Below are 20,855 nucleotides of genomic sequence, written 5' to 3' on the forward strand. Positions count from 1 at the left end.
GGGGGTGAGAGGAGGAGCGAAGCCACCACTGGTGCAGCGAGGTCCCCGGGGCCTGAGCTGGCGAGAAGTAGGATCACACACGCGCACAGTGAGATAAGCCACTGCTGCTCTGGGGTGAAGTGTGGGGCCCCCGGGATTAGCTGGCGGGGGAGAGCGGCCTGGGCGGACCGAGGGGGTCAGCAGGCTGCTGACACAGGGAAGAGCTGCTCGTGGCCCAGCCTCGCAGGACGGTTCCAAACAAGGGTGGGGACGTGGTGTCCAGGAGGTGTACTGGTGGTCTGGCAGACACCCCATCGTTTTGCCTCCTGCTGGTGGTTAGTCGGGACGGACAGGACAGCCGGGACCCAGGTGCGGGCTCAGAGCACCACGCCCAGGGCAGCTCTCGGGCTAGTCTGCTTGGTGTCTCCCACTGTCCCTGAGGAGGTCGAGCTGTGGCGTAGCGCAGGGGTCTGAGTCACGTGTTGCTTTGCAGATGGTCCAGAACAGGGTGCGGACGGAGTGGAGGGGCTGCCTTGCTGCTGCCCCCCTCGGACTCGCACCGTAGAGCTCGAGCCTGTGAACCTCTTTCTTCTCGACGCTCAACATGGAGCAGCTCTGCAGAAAGGTGGCTCCAGACGCTTGTCACTGAGCCGACGTAGACATACGACACGCTGAGCTCAGACAGCGGCTCCGACTCAGTGCGGAGCTCACACTCGGCGTGTGCGGCCCGAGGCTCCCGTGTGGAAGAGGGTTCAGGCGGCGCGGCAGGATGGCATTTCAGCACCGCGGAGAGCCGCTCGGCCGCCGTGCGCCCCTCGCCTGCTGCCCGTGGAGATGGGAAGCTCGTCAGACTCTTTATTTCCAAATGTAAATCCAGGCACTGACAGTCATGAAAGTGTGAATAAAATAAGGAAACCCCTGCTATTAGCTCTGTGCCAGCAACTCTTCAGGGTTTAAGTAATTGAATCAATTAAAATGTATCGTTTGTTCAAAATCTTTCAGACTGGAAGCAGGAGGCCCCGGCGTTTCAAGGGGTTTAAGCAGGTGTCCACCCAGGGCCGGGGTGTGGGGGAGCGGGCCGGCCGGGGAGCATCCTTCCCAGCGCGCTGGGATCTTACATCCAGGTTTCCAGGCTGGCTGTCTGTCGCTCTCAGACACACACCTTCCATCTCCCTCCTAGTCACGGCTCTGTCCCATCAGTTTCCACCCGAATTTTCTGCTCTGCACAATTGCTTGGGGAACTGAGAGTGCTTGTGGACGGCTGCCTCGCTCTTGTGTGATAGCTCTCTGAAACACTGCGGCTTTGCCCCGTTTGAGATCCACGTGTGGCGGCCCTTCAGCCCGGTGCCGGCCCCGGACTCCACGCGTCAGGGACCGGCCTGGGTACCTGATTTGTGTCTTGGAGACAGGACTTGGCACAAATGTTCCTGGTGTGTTGGGGCAGGCTCGGGCAGGGGCTGGCCGTCTGCAGCTGCTGCCTGCTGGAATGCTCCGGAACGGCGCCTGTGGTTCAGGGTCGTGGGTCTGGGGAAGCTGTGTGGGAGAAGCGATCTGTTTCCTTCAGTTCTTCCTGATCTACACAGATGTCACTAGAGGTTTTCAGACAAAGTGACGTGTCCTCTTCCCTTCAGGGCTACTTTACTCTCTCTGCATTTCCTTGAAAGCAGAAATAGCTGCATAATCGCCAAGTTTTATCCACATTCTTCTGCATCTGAAGGAGATGGGATAGGGACCCCTTCAGCAAGGACTGGCAAGTTGGGTTTGACTGCGCCTCACACTCACTCGATGTCCCTTAGTCATCGGAACAGAAGTCAGTAGTCTGTGGCGTGATGTGTAACATGAGGTGGACCTTCCTGGAGCGGGCCGGTCATAGCCATGGGCTTGGTGATGACATGCTAGGGGCCTGCGGTCTTCTTTCTAAAGTAGCTGTGAGTGTTCATTCCACATACACACATCAGCTCATTTACAGATGGTACAAACTGTTAATGTAATTTGTAAAATATACAAAAAATAGAAGTTAAAAAAATTAAAGAGTAAGGAGACATGCCCCATGAATGAGGGGCGGAGGAGAACTCCCTTAACTTGAGAAACAACTATGAAAAATGCACTGCTCACTTCACACTCCCCAGTGAGAGACCGAATGCTTTCTCCCTACCATTAGGAAAAAGACCAGCTTGTCTGCCCAGACCACCACTATTCAACAACATCTGGGAGGTTCTAGTGGAAACTGTAAAGCCATTACCAGGAAGCCTAGGGGTCCATCTTTATGACCTTGGTGAGACCAGGTCACAAAAGGGAAAATGAGTCATTTGGGCTTCGTCAAATTTAAAAACTTTCATGCTTCAAAGGACGTCATCAAGAAAGTGCAAAGGCAACCCTTGGAATGGGAGAAAATATTTGCAAGTCCTACGTCTGAAAAGGTACTAGTAGCCAGTATATATAAGGGAATCTAATAACTCAGAAGATAAAAGACCCAAATAAAAACAGTCCCAAAGATCTGAACAGGTTTTTCTCCAAAGAAGACGTGTACGGGACTCATTAGAAGACCCCCAAGATCCTGAGTCATCAGAAATGCAAGTCCGAACGACACTGACATGCCATTTCACCCCGACAGGGTGGCCAAGAGACAGGACAGATGACAGCAGTGTTGTCCAGGATGTGGAGAAGCCGGAGCCCCTGTTCACTTCTAGTGGGAAGAGAGGCCAGAAAGTTCTCGAGATGCTAAGTACATTTAGAAACAGCACTTCCCCTGCTGGGTGATACTCAGGAGAAGTGGAAACGCATGTCCACACAGAAATGTGTGTGCCAGTGCTCAGAGCATCACTCAGGACGCCAGAAAGTAGAGGCCTCCCACGTGCTGGAGGGTCCACATGAATGGACGAAGACAGTGCGGCACATCCTTAAACTCGGATGTCATTTGGCTATAAAAAGGAATGAACAACCGATGCTTTGTCCAGATCACGGATGGACCTCGAATAAAAGATGCTGTCAAAGAAGCCAGACCCAAGAGGCTGCAAGCTGTGTGGCTCCGTTTCCGTGGAGCGTGGGGAGTAAGGCGGTGCTGAGAGACAGAAAGGAGATGTGTGGTTGCCAGGGGCTGGGGGAGGGGAGAACGCTAATAGGGTTTTTTGGGGGTGGTGAAACTTCTAAAATTAGATGGTGGTAATGGTTACACAACTCTGAATATACAAAAAACCACGGGTTCACACGCGTTGAAAGGAAGAATTTATGGTATTCCATTTAGCCCAGAAAATTGTTATAATGAGATTAAACTGCAAAGTAATAAAAGCTCTAGACTTTCTTCTTTTACCTCGATGCACCGTCCACACACACCACACATCAGAAACTTCACCACACTAAGCTGATCCGTGCGGGGCCTGCCCGTCTGCCGTGGTCCAGCAAGCTGTCAGGGGTGTTTAGAGGCTCTGGTGCCGGGCTGTGGTGGTGGTTACGTGGGCAGCGGGGAAGGCTTTCAGAAAAACCACTAGTGAAATGGTGAGGCGACAGCACGTGGATGTGATAGGGTTGGTCTGACTCAGAAGGCCACGTGCCGTTCATCCTACTCGCACGTTTGCACGTCAGGGCGGGGAACCCAGGTGCTGCAACCCCGAACCCGCTAGCAGGAAGACCAGAACGCTTGCTGACCTGCACAGGCCTTGTGGCTGCTTTGGGGGCATCTAACAGATGAATGAAAAATATTGCAATGAAAAATGACATGTTTTTGATATTTTGACAGAAGAATTCTCAGGACTCCAAGACCATCCCTGTGTTTACTGCTGAGAGCAGAGGGTAGAGGTGACGAGAACTCCCCTCCCCTTGTTCTACGTTTTGTGATTTTTTGGATGACATCTGGTTAATTAATTCAGACAGGCTACATCAATTTGAGGAAAAACCTCAAAAGCTTTCGAATTCTTTGACTAAATTGACTACTTAAACGTAAAAATAATTTAGGACACTGGAAGGCAGAGCTCCTGCTTCCCTTTCTGTAGGTTTTAGGTTACCCAGATTTTTCCTTGTCCCCTTCCCGTTGACAAAAATAAAAGAAGGTGAGTACGAAGCATGGGACACTGTCGGCAGAAGCAGAGCCGTCTGTGGGAGCCCTTCTCAGACTGGCCCGTTTTCTGGGTCTGGGACGGGGTGTGCACTGTCGACTGCCCACGCCGGCTGCCAGTGACCATCGCAGAGCACAGCCCCTGAGCTCATTAAAGGAAAGTGCTTGATCGTTTCTCTCTCAACTGTTAGGCTCATTACAAGTGCCCCAGACTTAGCTGAGTTTACTCAATTGTTATGAGCTCTCCCCTTGGCTCTGCTTGACTTTGGTGCTGTAATGGCTTACTTTGGAGTCACCCTGTGTTACACAATACTTAGGCGGCTACATTGTGTTGTGGGGAAGGATGAGGTCCAAAAAGGGTCCTTTTAGTTATTGTCACCACGGCCCTGAGGGGTTGGTTCCACTCCTCCCTAGTTTTACCGAACGGTGAAAGCGCAGGTGCCCAAAGTCCAGCAGGCAGTACCGTGTCCACGGTCTCGACTGTGTCCATGGTCTTGACCACGGGGCCTGCCTCCCTGTCTGCACGGTGCTGTGAGCCCAGAGCCCTTCTGAGGGCGCTTTTATCCTTGCCCCCAGCATAGTTTTTCTCTTCACACTGATGAGGGAGCAGGAGGCTGGCTGAGGACAAAGCAAAAGCTGGCACCCTGCACCCCCTCTCCACCCGCTCCCCTCGGTAGTATGTGTCACATTCCTCAGGCACCCCCGACTGCCATAAACGAGAAACAAATAGTTAACTTGCAGAGATCACAATCCTGCAAGACAGAGTCTCCCTTGGTTTACAAATGTCCTTGAGATTTACAACAAAGGAGTTACCTTATCAATAGCCCAATTTCCAGAGGCACATAACTCAGTTCCTCAAGCCCTAATGTCACCCTCCCCTCCATAAAAACTGAAGGAGGCTGAGGTAGAAGGAAAAGTAAATAAAGTTAAATTTCTTTTAAACCTAAATCTCACTAACAAGGACACTTGATAGCAGGAATGTGACATTCCACCAGGAGACTCCCAATTGTCTTTATGTTAGTGCCTCATTAGAGGGAAAGCGGCCTTGGCTTGATAGTAACCAGGCCTTCAATATCCTGACAGTCTTCTTTACCCCATAGCCCTTCTGAACACCCCTTTGTCCTCCCCTACCCAACTCCTGTGTATATAACCAGCCACTCCTCACATGCCTGGCGCAGCATCTCCGTCTGCCCGTGGGTCCTGTCCCCGTGCTCTAATAAACCACGTTTTTGCACCAAAGACATCTTAAGAATTCTTTCTTAGCCGTCGGCTCCGAACCTCACCCCACTGAACCTCACCTAGGTTCAAGAACTTCATCAACACTAATACACAGCTCAGGCACGAGGCAGAGAGTGTGTGTGTGTGTGTGTGTGTGTGTAGCAGAGAAAGGGCACTGAGGAGGACAGATGTGGGGAGCCGGTAACTCCTGGGGAAGGCGGGGCAGCCCACCAGCCAGACACCAGAAGGCCTCATGGAATAAGATGAGAAGGGCATGGGCTCGGGGGCTGCTGCTGTGGGTGGGAAGACCCGCAGTCAGGCCCGCTCACTCCCTGGCCACACCGTGCCTGTGCCCCACACGTGCCTGCAGGCCCCGGCCACGGCTGAACCTCAGACACGATCCGCGCTCCCTCTGTCTTGAGCTCGGTCAGTGGACGTCTCCAGAGACCGAGGCCGAGCCCCCAGTGGTGTTTGCACAAAGTGCAGATAAACTCATATGGAATAGTCGACCCGTCAGGAAGCACAGTGAGGTCACTGGTGCGCGGCCCTGCGCGTCACCTCGGGGCCAGCTGGGAGCCCAGGCGCGAGGCAAGCCTGCTGCTGGGTCCCCTTCCCCGCGTCAGCCATGGAGCGGGACGCACTGTGTGTGCTACGGAGCGGGTGTCCGCGGATGTCCCGCAAGCGGATTGACCCTCAGCTTCGTGTTCCTTAGTGAATGACACGAAGTCGGAGGGAGCTCCGCCCCTCTCCCGGGTCAGACCCGTTTGAACACGCGGCTGGCGTTCGGTGCCGCGGGCCGCGGCGTCTGCCGTCGTCAGACGTGAGCCTCGGGTCAGAAACCGCTTCCGAAGACAAAGAGTGCTCGCCCGTGCCGTGCGCACGCCCGCTCTTTCTCTGTGTGCGCTCGCCGTCGTAGCTCACACCGTCCGTCAGGCCAGTCCGCTGTGCTTCCGTTAAGCTCCGCAGGGCTAACAGATGCGCCTTCAGCGTTTCAAGGTGGATTACTTCCTGCCCTTTTGCGGCTTTCCTCTTAATGTTCTTTCACAAAAGCCAAACACAGTTGCACAGAGTTAAAATTCACTTTGTATTTACTGTGCTTTTCTATAGAACGTGTGGGATTTCTTTGTGCACTTGCCGTGTGTAGGATGTGCTCTCGTTAACAACAGTCTTTGTTGCTTGGGACCTGAGTTAGCCCTCTCTCCTCTGCTTCCACTAGACGCTCAACGCAGCTCAACAGCAGCATAGTAAAACATAGCATAATTATTTGTTTTCATTTCAAACCATTCCTGCAGTTCAGTTCTGAAATTTTAGCATGAGGAAGAATCATTTGGGGGCACTTGTTGGAAATACAGCCCAAGATTTTCTGATTTGGCAAGTCTAGGCGAAGTTCCCAGTATCTGCAGTTTAAGATGTGACACCCATGCAAATGTTATGCTGGGAATACTCGACCACAATTTGGGGAACACATTGACCAGCTACAAGCAATTCTCAAGAGGGAGTTCTTTATCCTGTTCACCTCTGTGTGTTCCTAGCACTTGGCTCATCACCTGAGTCCGAGTAAATGCTCATTAAGTACTTATAAAATGGAGGGATGGATGGATGGACGGACGGATGGACGGATAGATGGATGGATGGATGGATGGATGGATGGATGGATGGATGGATACATAGATGGATGGATGGATGGGCGGACAGATGGACGGATGGATGGGTGGACGGATGGATGGATGGGTAGATGGACGGACGGATGGACGCACAGATGCATGTAGGTGTGGATGGATAAATGGATGGGTACGTGGGAACCAGTCTCTTTGCAAGACAGTTTACAAGCTATTAATCGAGCTGTGCACAAACTCTGTCAGTTATTTACGTCTTTTCTAAACCTAAAGGAACATTTTGATCCATCTTAAATAAGAATAAGTCCCTGCCTAGATAGGATATAGTCTTTCCCTTTTTTCTGATTTTAGAAGTCATCAAAGCAAAAACTGCAATCCTGATTATCTCATTGTTTCTGCCACTAGCTCATTGCTTTGTTTATTCCATTCAGTGCGTGCAAGTCAGAGAGATGTTTGCATCACAAGGAGACTGGCTTCCAAGTGCCTCAACACTGAATTTGGGTTTGAATAGTACTAAATGGGTCTTCACATTGGGCTGTTGTGGTTAATATGACCATTCATAGCATGTTTCCATATATTTTCATGACAAATGTAAACATAATTAACTCTTATTCAAGAGTAATTTGGTTGTAAAATCCAGTGATTTCTAAACGTGTCCCCCATTTAAAGAAACTCCAATATGCAAACATTCAAATTTGTGGAATGCGTATAAATTCAGCACCAATTCATTTCGAAAAGGTTCTTTGCTTTTCCACAGGGTTCAGTGCCGGAGGCTTTCCAGCAGTGGGAGTCCGTAAAACATTTACAGCGCCACTCACTTTGCAGTAGTCAGACCCGGCGCACATGGGATGTGGTCACACCTTATCTCCTCGTCCTGTGCGTCCTGTGGCTGTCTCTCGTGCTCTCTGTGACTTTCCTAATGAATTTCATCAGTTTACCCTCAGTTCATCAGTGTCTTAAGTACTTGGTGCCTAACCAACGCTCTAGGCACGTAGCGGACGTTTCTCTGGTTCTCGCACACCTGCCCGCGTTGCGGAAGCCCGTTGGTGTCTGTTAAATGAATGCTCTCGCTGCGGAGCTCGGTCATTCTACATTACGACGCACGAGTCCTGCACGGCCAGGGAAGGGAAATGAAGGGTTTGCAGGCTCCTTGGTAATTCCTTCTTGTCATAAAGTAAGAACGACCTTTGCAGCTCCATTTAGGTTCAGCCCCTTGTGAGTTACGAGGTGTTCCTCACCGAAAAGACATTTTCCGGACCCCGCTCGCCCTCCAGAGACCACAGACGTTCTCTGGAGCAGCAACCGCGCCTTCTCAGTCTGCCGAGGGTCACCGTGTCAGGTGAAGTTTATCACCGTCCTTCGCGTGAGGAGGAATTACTCTCAGGGTGGTTCAGCTCATCACCTCCGCTCTCCCTCCGCCATGCTCAGTGGCCGTGGCCTTTGTGGTGGCCGTTCCGCCTCCCTCTGCTCCCGTCTCCTGCGATGGGAACAGCATGTGGCCCAGTGGTGGAGGTCCACGGTCCGCTCCGGACCCCGGAAACCAGCAGGAGGAGGTCGTGGGATGGTGATTTTAGCGTGAACTGGGAGAGATGTGTTGGTGAGCTTTGTACATAAGCAGGAGCTGACGTGTACGAAGCCAGTTTCCGGGACAGCGAGGTGAGGTGGGTGCGTGTCGCACGCGTGTCCAGGCACCTCGTGCAGGGCTGTGCGGGTGGACACTTCTCTCCAGATCGAGTTCCAGTTCTTGGCCGCACTGCCGCGTGTTGGGGTCCGGACCCTGCCGCAAACGGAGGTCGCAGCTGCGTCAAGCACCGTGGAAGCTGGATGTCGGCTCCTGCGACAGGTGAGCTGGACGCTGGCTGGTCCTCCCTGGAGCTCCAGGGCGTGGTCTGTCGCCGGACATCAGGGACCATGGCCTCTGGGCACATTCTGGGCACCATTATTCCTGGTGTTTCCTCTCTGCTTCCCAGGTTGTCCGCTGCTGGCGGAGGCTGAGTGCAGGGGAGCCGGCGGTGTCGGCTCTGCCCATGAGTCTCGGGCACTCGGGACAGTCGGCCTCACCCGGCCCCATGTGAGGAAACCCGTCGTGCTGGGCACCTCAGCCTCTTCTCGATGCCTCCTTCCGGGACCCCTGACATGCTGATCTTTGTCCACTGGGACGTTGGTTGGAAAAAGAGCCACTTGTTCTGGGAGTGGGGACCCAGCCCAATGGCCTGCAGGGCCAGGCCAGTGGACAGGGCCGAGCCAGCGGACAGGGCTGAGCCAGCAGACAGGGCCAACGAGCCCCGGAAGGGAGTCTCTGCCCCTGCTGCTATCCCGGGCAGGACGGCTCAGGCCGGGCCCCTCTGCTGGTCGGGGGACGGGGTCCTGGGGCCAGGCAGGAAGGCATGTCTCCTGCAGACCCTGTGTCATGTCTTCCAGTTCGTCCGACTCCTGCCGCGTGGCGTGGGAGCCCGAATCTGTGCTCGTCTTGCTGCTGCTGACACGCACGTGTGTCTGCTCTGAGTCCTCGGTCCAGGTCCTGGGGGAGCCTCTGCCTGCGACCGTGCAACCTGAGCGTCGTTCACCAAGTGCTCTCCTCATGCGGAGACCGTCTCCCACGACGCTCGTTGAGGATGGGGTGTGCTCCGGCCCTGGAAGCCGGGTTTGTCATGGCGGGCATTGTCCTCCGGCCCGAGGGGACACTCCTGCTCCTAAAGCAAGCCCCTTGCTTGTGGGTGGACAGGGACTTTGGTTCTGCAGGCTTGTAACTCCAAGTGCTTGCATGAACTCACAGTTCCACTGAGTGCATGAGTTTAGAAAAATGCATTTTCCCGATGTTGAACTGTGGGGCCATGGTTACTGGTCTGGGACTCTGAGCTGCTCCCTCTCTAAGCTTCGACCTCTCCGCCCCCCTGTGATGTGAAGGAAAGTGGCATTTTGAAGCCAGCCCTTTGCGCCAAGCCTGGGAGGACTGGAGCAGACACTGCATTTTACCGGAAAGACAGCCCAGCAGGAAAGAGTTGATCATCTGATACGTCCGATGGCTGCTGCTTGGCGCTGGGGACGCTGTCTGTGGCCACCGCAGCTCACCAGCTGACTGTGGGCAGAGGGTTTAATGTCTGCCTCAGCGCCCTCCTCTGTGCAATAGGACACGAGTCGCGCTGCCTCCAAGGACTTCGTGAGGCTGGGCTGTGCGATCGTACGTCAGGCACAGCGGCCGTCCGGGGCCTGGGAAGTAACAGCTCCTGACATCGCTGCTGGGTCCACAGCGCCGCCGTTGTGCTCCGTGGCTGAGGAACAGTAAGACACGGGGCGGGGAGCTTGGTGGACAGACGCTGCCAGATCAATCAACTATTATATTAACTGTATTTGAAAATGCCAAACCCAGTGCTGGGAACGTTTAAGCCGACAAACATACTCAAGTCCTGTTATTTAATTGCAACAAACTGGGGCGCCTGGGGGGCTCAGTCGGTGAAGCGGCTGCCTTCAGCTCAGGTCATGATCCCAGGGTCCTGGGAGGGAGTCTGGCGTCGGGCCCCCTGCTCAGCGGGGAGCCTGCTTCTCCCTCCTCACTGCCGCTCCCCCTGCTTGTGCTCTCTCTCACTGTGAAATAAAGAAAATCTTTGAAGAAAATTGCAGCAAATGTGTTTCAGTAAGACGTGAGATGGGTGAGGCGCTCGTGGAAACACACGCTGGACATACCGTGCGCACGTTGCATGTGCCTTGTGTGAACACGTGTCCCGCGAGTGTGTCCTGTACGCACACTGGACATGGCGTGTGCATTGTGCGAATGTGTAATGTGTTGTTCACAAAGCCTTCAGCACCCTCACCAAGGAGAGACATTTGGAAGGTTTTCCCCATGTGCAATGACAGTGAGGTGACCTGACAGTCGTTCTGGGGAAACAATGAAGTGAAGCTTTGGGGGAGTTCCGGGCCAGTGGACGCGGAGGGCGTCTTCCTTCTGTGAAATGCCGCCTTCCTCTCCCTGTGGGCCGTGGGAGGTGTGCGGTCACAAAACCCAGATGCGCAGAGGGTGAGAGGCTGCTTGCGTGATCACAGGCTGGACCCGGGCAGAGTGGGTGCAGACCAGCAGGAGAACAGTTCCAAGGAGGCAGACAGGCTTCCGGAACCTTGTAGGACAGTGGGTCACCCTGGCGTCCACGATGTTCACGTGCTGTGGTGGTGGCAGCATCTGCCCAGGGCACTTATCTGATGCAGGAGAGTGGCCAGAGAGAGCCAGGGTTGCTCTGGGGGGGACGCCTCGGTGGCCGCTGTGCAGCCCGCTCTCAGGAAGGCACCACCGTTCTGGATAAAAGTGCGATTTTCCTCTTGCTTCCCGCCCTTCTTCTCAAACAAAGTACCCACCAAGCAGCCTTCCACAGCCTTGCAGAGCGAGCATGTACTCCAAGCCGCGTGACAATCCAGAAGTTTCCCTCAGGGTCTCCCTTGGTCGTCTAGGATCACCCAGAGTAGCTGAGGGGGAGGGGCTGGCCCCACGCGAGGGTCTGCCCACACTGTACCCCGAGACTGAGACTGAGATGCTTAGTGAGGGAACCTTCACCCTGGCTCCGTCTGAGGCCCACGTCAAGCCTCTTAGAATTCGAGCTGCTGAAGGTGAACGCAGAGGAAAAAAGGAGCCGCGGCCGCCGGGGGACAGAGGTCCTGCGTGGAACCAGGGCGCCGTCATCAGCCCTGGTGGCTCTGCCCTGGGTCAGCATGGCTTACCTACATGTGCATCCTCGGAAGAAACGTTCCCACGGGAGTGAGACTGGATGCTGGGTCTGAGCTGGGGGGGCTGGTTGCATCCTGGAGGGGGGTTGTGTGGCGGGAACACAGCCGGGTCACAGAGTCCCCACCCACGACGCCGCTCTTCAGGCCTCTCTGCACTCGGAGAGGGACGGGGCGGTGTGAGTAAGACAGCTGGCGGTGCCCATGCCCTGCGCCCGCCGGAGCCTCTCCCCGCAGCACCCCCGTGAATTCGCTCCCGCTTCTCGGCTGCACACGGGCTGTGGAGTGTTGGGCAAACAGGAACACGGCCCCATGCATCCGAGCCTCGGGTGGCGGCACGTGGTTTGCTCCTGCAAGTGTTGCTGCCCAGCCCTTGGTAGGAGCCCGCGCATCCCAGCCTCACAACTCTCTGGAAGCCTGGCCCTGTGCGGACGGGCTCGTGTCCCCTCTGGCTGCTGTGGGCGTTGTGATGTCCTAGGTGCAGAAAGGGGACGCCCCGAAGTGCCGAGCCTCCAGCTGTGTCCTCATTACGACGACAGGGAGGGCCGCTAGTGACCACAGCGCGCTGCTCCGAGGTCATGACCGATCGTCGGAACAGCCCTTCGCAGGCACCAGAGCAGCGCGGCAGAGAGGTCGGGTAGCTCCACGGGGAGAACAGCTTTTGCTAAGTGTCTGAGATGTGACGCTAAGGAGGGCATGTTTCTCGCACCTTGGCCCCGGCCGCAGCTGACTGTCTTCTGTCTAGAGGCGGAATCACACAGGCCGCGCATGAGCGTGCCACGGTGCACAGTGCGTGTGTGTGTCTGAGAGACAGACAGATCCCTGGGAAGCACTGATTCGGCTTCATCTTGATTGGTTGGCTTATCTGATTAACGACATTAACAAAAACCCGACATGACCATGTTTCTGCGTCATCCGACTTCGTTATTTCTCAGTGTTGGGACAGAAGACAGCGTCCGCTTGTCCTCCCCAGCGCCGGGCTGTCTGCGGGATTCTGAAGTCTCTCCCCATCCTGACAGACGGCCGTCACTGTGTTTGACTGGAAGGAAACATCCCTGCTCCCCGCTGCAGAGATGCTCCATGACAAGGCGATACCGTATTTACTGGAGACGGTAAAGACGGATGCTAGGCCCCTCGCACCTTCCGGCAACGCACAGGGACTTTGCATAACCATGCTCCATTTTTAATACTTGCATCTCCAAATTAACTGCTAACACCCGAAATCAAGCGTTCCGAGACCTTCCCTGCAGCTCGAGAGGGGAGGGTGGGGGTGCTGCCTGGCCCAGCCCGGGTGCCTTCTCTGCACTCCTTCAGAGCAGCCCCTCCCCCCACAGGGTGTTTCTGCAGTGAAACGAAGTTGTTTCTTTGTTTTTGTTAACCGATGAAAAGGCATCGTGTGGGGCAGGCCCTGGCCTCATCCAGGGGTCGGTGGTCTGTGGCTGGTATTCGTGGTGGTGGTCAGGGAAGGGGGCTGTGTTTCAGGGGCTGACTCAGCCGAACGGCGAGGTGTCGTGGCACCGAGTGGGTTTTCTTCTGAGGCTGCAGAGATATGTGTTTTCTCTCAGAGGGCGGCCTGCGTTCACACGGGGCGAGCGAGGTCTCAATCACGTGGAGTTTGCTTTTATTCATTAACTGAGCGAAGTGTGCGGATCCGTAGGGAAGTGGGGTGGGGCAGGAGGGGGACCGAGGCCAGAGTGACAAGAAGGCTGAGCTGGGCCGTGGGATTGGGATGCGGTCGGCTGGTGCCGACTTGTTCTGGCTTGAATGGTAGCGCAGAGCATTCTGTCCGAAGGTAGTGGTGGCTGCATCGCTGGGGCGCGTTTGTGGCCCCCCCACATTTGTATGTGACACGGAACCCCCAAGACGGTGGTGTTGGGTTCGGGGTCTCTGGAGGGGAGGCAGGGCCCCACGGGGGATTTGTGCTCCCTCCATGCGTGAGGATGCCGCAGGAAGATGCTATCTGGGAGCCGCGAAGTGTCCTCATGGGACGCGGGGTCTGCCACACTGGGAAGTCGGCCTTCTAGCCCCTGAGCTGGGGGTGACCTGTTTGTTGACACCTCGTCTGAGGTGCTCTGCTATAGCAGCCCGAATGGACTCCCCAGGGATGAGCTTCTGGAAGCCTCCCAAGATGCCGAATTCCCCCCAGAGGTTCCCTAGTGAGGTGGAAATCCTGCCCGGCGAGAGGCCACACTCTGTCCCGGCTCCCGCTGAGCACAGCTGTCTACGTCGCAGGCACCCGCCCTTCACGTCCAGCGGGCCCGGATCAGACTTTACTCCTGTCTGGACGGTTTCGAATGGAAGCGAGCGTGCTGGTTCCCTGACAGACAGTGGTGGCGAGGGAGTGCATCTTGGCAGAGCAGGGAGAGGACGAGGGGAGGGAGGCGTGTGTGGGTGCCTCTAGGCCCCTCGCACCTTCCGGCAATGCCTATGAGCTGCAGGGGAAGTCCCCAGAGCCCCCCGGTCAGTGCTTGGCCGCGTTCTTTGGCTCACCATCTCTGTGGCCAGAGTCGTGCTCTGGAGATGGGTTGGAGCCACGGCGGGTCTCCTGCACCAGCAGGTGCCTGGATGCGGTGAGGTCAGGACCTAGTCCCACTCCCCAAGGACACAATAGGAAAACAGCTGAGGAACTGAACTCCTGTCAGACGTGGAAACAAGACAATGCCTTGCTGGTGTGCAAGAGGCCGACCTCTTCCAAGAGACTGACTTGGGGTCCAAAACTGTTCTTCTCGTGGGACCCTCAGAGCTCCAGGACAGATGTCATCCAGGAATTGCCCCAGGCCAGACCCATGGCCGACGGCAGAGTCAGCCCCGGCTGTCCCTTCCTGTGTCCCCGGAGCCCTGTGGGGAGGACGCCTGGGCGTCTGCTGCTGGTTTTGGGTGTCCTCGGGGAAACCAGCGTGGACAGTGTTAAGCCATTTCAAAGCCAAGTGGATATGATTTCCACAGCTATCTGTTTTTAATTTAAGCCTATTTAAAATTTGAGGGCCCCTCCATTGCTAATTTGTTATGGCAATATTAATTAACGGTTCTGCATTACGGCGGTTAGGATGCCACTCGTGTCGAGTGAGAGAGATTAGCAGGACTGCGAGATCAGAACAACAGTCTGTAAAGTGGCCAGAGGCAGCTGGGGGTCACCTTGGGGTTTGGGAGAAGGACGGCACATTTGCGCAAATATGCTGTTAGCTTCCCGGTGCACAGCCGGGGAGAAGGCAGGAACAGTCCCCTCGGCCTCGTTCTGCAGCTAATTCTGGGGGCAGATTCCAGGAAACGGGGCCGTGTGCTGGAGCTCTGAGCCACATGCGCTCTGAAAAGCTGGAACTTAAAAACTGATAGTTCCTTTCCATTGCACCCTAAATCCCCACGGTTCTCATCTCAGCCCTAGCCGCGCACAGGGGAACAGAGCCAGGTGGGGTTACTGTCCCACAAGGACCCCTGGAGGGCGCGGTCCGAGCAGCCCCCGCGTGCACAGGCTGGAGGTACTCCCCCTCTTACTCTGGGGGAAAGACGAACCTTTGAGACATGTGGAAATCGAAACAAAACAAAGGGGATCAACGAGTGCGAGAGAAGCTCCCACAAGTTAGTCTCCAAGTCAGTCCCCATGCTTCCTGAAACCCCAGGAGCTGCTTCCTGAAACCACGGGGTCAGGTACCCACTGTCCTTGGAGGCCAACCCTGTGTGCCTCCTCCTGTCCACCATGGGTGGCACCGGGGAGATGCCTTTCTGATGGGATCTCCTGCTTCTACGAAGTCAGCTCTTTTCATGCTGGGGTGGGAAGTGAAGGCCAGAGACAGATAGAGATTTTGTGATTTTATCTCCTTTTTTATGATGATGCTTCCAGGGAATGAGTATTTAGAGATTATCCTTGACTTCTAATGGGGTTGTGTCCCGATAAACCCCTTGTAAATGGAAAATATCCTCAAGCCAAAAATGCATTTAATACGCCTACCCTTGACCGTCCCAGTGTAGCCTCGCTGGCCTGAGATGTGCTCAGCACGCGGACCTCTGCCCACGGTTGGGACAAATCCCCACCACGGTGCCTACTCGGGAATCCGGTGTGGACGGTCTCACGTAGTGTATCCCGTACGACGCTCACTGTGGAGAGCTGACGGCGGGTATGGGTGCAGGACGCTGTGACCCCCGTGATCGTGGGGCTGACGGGAGCCGCTCAAAAGGCAAGCGTGTCCGGGACGAGACTCTAAACCCAAACTCAAAACTCAAAGAATGGCTTCTACTGAGTGCGTATCGCTTTTGCACCGATGCAAAGCCGAGACATTGTGGAGATGAGCCATCTTGAGTTGGGGACCGTCTGTAGACGCTGACGCGGACTCGGTGTCACTTGCAAGCATCTCAAGGGACCCTGTACTGAGAAGCAGCACCAAGAGCAGGCCAGGAAAGTGGGCCAGCTACCTCCTGGTCTGCCCTGGTGATCCTTATCCATGGATATTTTCACAGTGCACAGTCTGCACACCTGTGTGTGAGTGTTATAGACCATCCCCTAGGTCTGTACTGTGTTTTAGAGAATTTAATAAAGTCTTGGCTTCAGCCCTCTGGATAAGAGACCCGAAGCCAGATCTCGGGAAAGTAAAGGAATGAAACTAGCTCAGTTCAGAGAAATGCCCCGATAAAGGAGTTGGTGAAAATCAGACCTTGGGGAATACCTACGATATTCATTGTTACTAGGCCTACTGCTCTTCAGAACCACCTCCTTCAAACTGGTTGTGGAAGCAAGTACTGTTTGCCGTTCCTGGTGGGGAGGGACCCTCCGCCTGCAGGCGTCCATGTCCTGCAGCCCAGCAGGGCTGGTGCCTGGGTGACCAGCACAGCATGGTGGCCTCTCCAGACAGGCTGCCCACGGGTCCTCAGCTGAGGGGTGCTGCAGAGCTTGCTCTTGCCCAGACTTGTCGTCAGGACAGAGCGAGTCTCCGGCGAGCCCTTCCAGGCCGGCGTGGACCTGGTCTCCAGGCTGAACAGGGCAGGTGAGCTGACCTCCCTGCATGGAAATCAGAAGTGTGGGGTCCCGCTCCGCGCCCCAGCACATACACTCCCCACCGGACCCCCTGTGCCATCACAATCAAATCCTTCCTTCATTCCCCATCACTTACGGGGGCTTCCGGTGTCCAGCAGAGAGCAGTTTGTGCACCGCCCATGGAGCCTTTGGGGAAAGCCTGAGGGACTGTGCTTTTGTGACCCACCACACTCCTGGTTGGTCATTCCGCTCACCTAAGTCCACCCTGTGTGGGGCAGAACCAGGAGTCAGGGCTCTGGGAACGTTAGAATGGCCAGTCCAGCAGCGAGCAGGGCTGCCGTGGGCTCCGGGTCGGGGGGACCTGCCTTTTCTGGGAGCCTGGCTGGGCCAGGGCTGCTGGCTCTCTCTCCTGGCACAGGTGCTAACAGCATAGTTAGGGGATGAAGGGTCATGCCTGTGGGGACATGGAGCCCAGGACCACGAGGGAAGGATCGGGCAGAGTAGGGAAGCAAGGCACGATTCAGACTCTTGGGATCTTTTTTCAAATTAAAGATCAGCCCCTGAATCCAGCCCCCAAATCCAGACCCCGAATCCAGCCCCCGAATCCAGACCAGGCCCAAGACAGGGATTCACATTTAGCAAAGCCCCCAATGAAGCCTGGTCCTGGGTCTCCTGGCCTGCTCGGCCCCACCCAGCCCTGGGGTGCAGGGGTGAGGGAGCAGGTAACGAGCCTGCAGCACGGCAGGCCTCGCTGTGACGGGTGAACCACAGCCCTCTGTCATCCAGTTGGGGTGGGCAGTGGCCGTTAGAGGAAAACAATTTTGGGCCATGGCTCTAGGTGACGAGCTGCATCCTGGCATCCAGTGGCTGTCACAAAGCAGTGGTGTGGCCTGGCCCCTCCCTCCGGGCGCTCAGGGGTCACAACATGAAAGGACAGGGCATCGCGGCCAGAGCTCACTGACAAGCCCCAGTCTGCAGGGGAGCGAGCGCAGGGGCAGTGGGGGAGGGGGATGGGGGGACAGGCCAGGCTGGCGGTGGCCCACTGGGGACCGGGGCAAGGGGCCTCCTCGGGAAGGGGCTGGGAGACACAGCATGGCCGAGGTCGTGGGCAGCCCAGGGCTCACCTGCTGCGGCAGCATCACCCCTTCCTTGGCGCTGTGGGCAGACTTGCACCACAGGGTCCCCAGTTCAGGGACAGAAAGGGGCGACGGCGGACACACAACAGAACAGGGGTGTGGGAGGTGAGAGCAGGGCTGCAGCCCCCACCCCGGGAGGTGCTCGGGGATGGAGTCGGACTCTGAGCTGCTTGGCAAACACCCGGGTTTACCTGACCTTGCGTCCCTGGGAGGCGGGGATGAAGGGCAGGGCAGGTGCCGATGTGGTCTGGACGCCTCCAGCCTCTCCTTACAGCACTCAACTAACCTCCGAAAAATGACGGAGCTGGAGGCCGAGGTAGCAGAGAAACAGGGACGAGGCAGTGGGGGCGGGTCACTGCCCGCCTCACAGCTGTCACCCGACGAGGGAACGGGGAGCGCTGGCCCTGTTGCCGCTCTGCCCCGGGGTCCGCCCTGGAGCCTTTCGCTGGGAAGTCTGCACAGCTCACTCGTGCTCCGTGGCCAAGCCCTCCCATCCCCCCACATGCTGGCGGACTCGCAGCCACACAGGGCCACATGCTCCCTCACTGCCTGCTCCCTTCTGTGCCTGGCCTACGTGCACCGGAAGCGGTGGCCACAGAGCAATCCCGGAGCGTGGGGAGAAATGGTGGTTTTCATCCCGGAGCACCTGCAGGACTGGGAAGGACGCCGTAGTTTCCAGGCGTCAGGATAGTTCCCGCCACACGGACAGCGCTACACGGTGTTTCCCAAATAAGCCGGGGTGAGCCAGGGCGAGAGGCAGACCCACTGTTGAAATCGTAGTGGCCATGACATGACCTTGACATGACCGTGATGCTGGCTCCCAGCCCCCCTCCCCCTGAGCCCTCTGCCACCCACCGGCCGAGCCCTTGGACCCCACCTCCATCTGGCCCAGCTGGGGCGCCAAGGGGGTCGTGCACGCACCAGCCTGCCTCTGGCCTCACTGAGATGAGGTGAGCCACACCCGTGGGGCTCTCTCTGGGCCCCCAGCTGGAGATGCTCCCCGACCGCCCCGTGTCACACACCAGGTGGGCTGCTCTCCTGCCACACTGCCCAGCGGCCGGGTCCCTGAGTGGCCTGGGCAAGACGCCGGGTTCCCTGCTGCTCACCCAGTCTCTGGGGACCAGGGCCCCGCTCCTAACAGGGGTATCACTGTCTCAAGGGCGAGCTTGGCTAACACAGGGTCTGGACACTCTTTACACTCACACGCTCACTCTCTCCAACCCCCAAACGTCAATCCCAATGATGAGGCTGGGAGACGGGGCCCATGGAGGGCGCCGGGCAGAGCCTGGCTTTCCTGGAGGATGCCGCGCCCCAGGGGGCTGCAGTCCGGGCTGAGGGGTCTGCCTGCTGCCCTCCACCGCCCGTCCTCCTCGCTCCTGAAGGACGCCGCCTGCCCCGGCCACCTGCGCCTCTCACCTGCGGCAAGAGGTGACTTCTGCTCCCGCTGGGGACGCGGCCGGGCAGCCGGATGTTGAAGAGAGCCTGGAGGGCGGCCCGAGCCGCCTGACCCTTGGCCACCTTCTTGCTGCGTCCTGAGCCTTCGAACGTCCTGCCGTCCACGCTCACAGCCATGACGAAGCTCTTGGCGCGCCGCTTCTCCACCGGCTCCGCGAGGCACACGTAGCGCAGGCCGGAGCGCAGCTCGTTCAGCACGACCACGGGGTTCCTCTCGCCGGAGGCCGTGGGGCCCGGCCTGGGCCTGTCTGGCCGCGCCGGGCCCACCAGGTCCAGAGGGTGGCAGAGCAGCCGTCCCCGCCGGCAGGCGGACGACAGCAGCCCGGCATCGGGGGGGCGGCGGCCCGCGAAGGCCTCGCTGGGCGCGGCCGGCTCGAACTCCTTGAACAGCGTGTCAGGGAAGTCGGCCTGGTCCGAGGTGAAGTCCGTGGACGGGCCGGCGCCGCTGCCCATGGCCAGGTGGGCCTGGCAGGCGTTGGGGAACTGCACGAAGGACCTCAGGGCCAGCTCGGCCGCCCGCATCTTCGCTTTCTTCTTGGTGGGCCCCGTACCCTCAAACGTGAGCCCGTTCACCTCCACGGCCACGGCGAAGACGGGCGCGTGCACCGGGCCGGTCTGCGACACCGTGCGGTACTGCAGGCCCGGACGCAGGTCGTGCAGCTGCACCAGCGCGTTCTTGGGCGCCACGGACCACGATAGCTTCTTCCAGATGAGCTGCAGCTTGCACAGGGGGCCGCCGTTGCCCTCCTCCAGGGGCCTCTTCCTCTTCACGCCGGGCACGCCGCCTCTGGCCCTGTCGCCCACGGGCAGGGGCCGCGCCTCCAGGTTGCTCACGTTCCGGTTTTCCTTCACGTCGGCGCTGCTGGTACCTGCGGGCGAGAAACACAGCCATGACCCCGGGCCCTGGGAGCTCGCGACGGACGGCAGACAGTCCCGCTGCGCAGCACATCTGCGCCCTGGTGCCCGCACGGCCGGCTGGCCTGGGAGCTGTGGGAACAGCACCCAGAAGTGGGGGCCAAGTGGAAGGACCCGGATTCCCAGGCAGGTCTCTCAGGGACGTGTTTCTGAGAAGAAGGCTGTTGGGGGGGCGTGTGTGGAGAGCGTGGCCCCCACGTGCTGTTGCCGTCCTGCTCTGGGCGTGGGCTGGGACGTGTCAGGGCTGAGGCCAGCTGCCTGCCCTGGGCCCGGGTGACCCTCAGAGTTGCCCTGACCGAACAGCCCGGTGGTCCTGTCCTCCCATCTGCTGTGGGCAGCGCTGAGGGTCAGGGAGGCTGTCCGCACCGAGGGCGGTGGTGTGGGAATGGCGTTGTCCCTGTACAGCAGAACACTGCGGGGCACCCAGCTGTGTGCGTCAGCGGGCTGAACCTCAGGAATGTGCTAGATGGTGAAAGTAGTACACAGGTGAGGGTATCGCTGGTGCGTATTATATAGGCACAGACATTACAGATTGTGGGGTCCTCACACACGGGGTAAAGGTTCCAGATGTTCCTGCTTCCCCGAGACACAAGGAGGAAACAATGCGGGCTCAGAGGGTCACTTCCTTTGTGATTGCAACGGCTCTTTTCTTCCTTCCTTTGCGAGAAATCATATGAAGTGAGTTGAGGAAAGCCATCCTTGGCTACCTGTGGGTGGTGAGTTCATGTCACGATCATTTAACCTCTGTGGACTGGCCATCTTGGACATCTCATGGCTGATAACGTGGTTCTGTTCTGGAAACCTCAGGC

At 57.3% G+C, this 20,855-nt stretch overlaps 1 protein-coding gene across 1 annotated transcript in view; it reads right to left on the reverse strand.

Moving 5' to 3' along the window:
• The window catches only part of ADARB2 (adenosine deaminase RNA specific B2 (inactive)), a 371,222-nt gene that overhangs the window by 91,244 nt on the left and 259,123 nt on the right, over positions 1 to 20,855 (reverse strand). The window contains exon 3 of the mRNA XM_047742639.1: positions 19,093 to 20,000. Within this exon, the coding sequence (XP_047598595.1) occupies positions 19,093 to 20,000 (908 nt within the window). The remainder of the gene's footprint in view (positions 1 to 19,092; positions 20,001 to 20,855) is intronic.

The sequence above is a fragment of the Lutra lutra genome, chromosome 8, assembly GCF_902655055.1.
Source record: "Lutra lutra chromosome 8, mLutLut1.2, whole genome shotgun sequence".
NCBI lineage: Eukaryota > Metazoa > Chordata > Mammalia > Carnivora > Mustelidae > Lutra > Lutra lutra.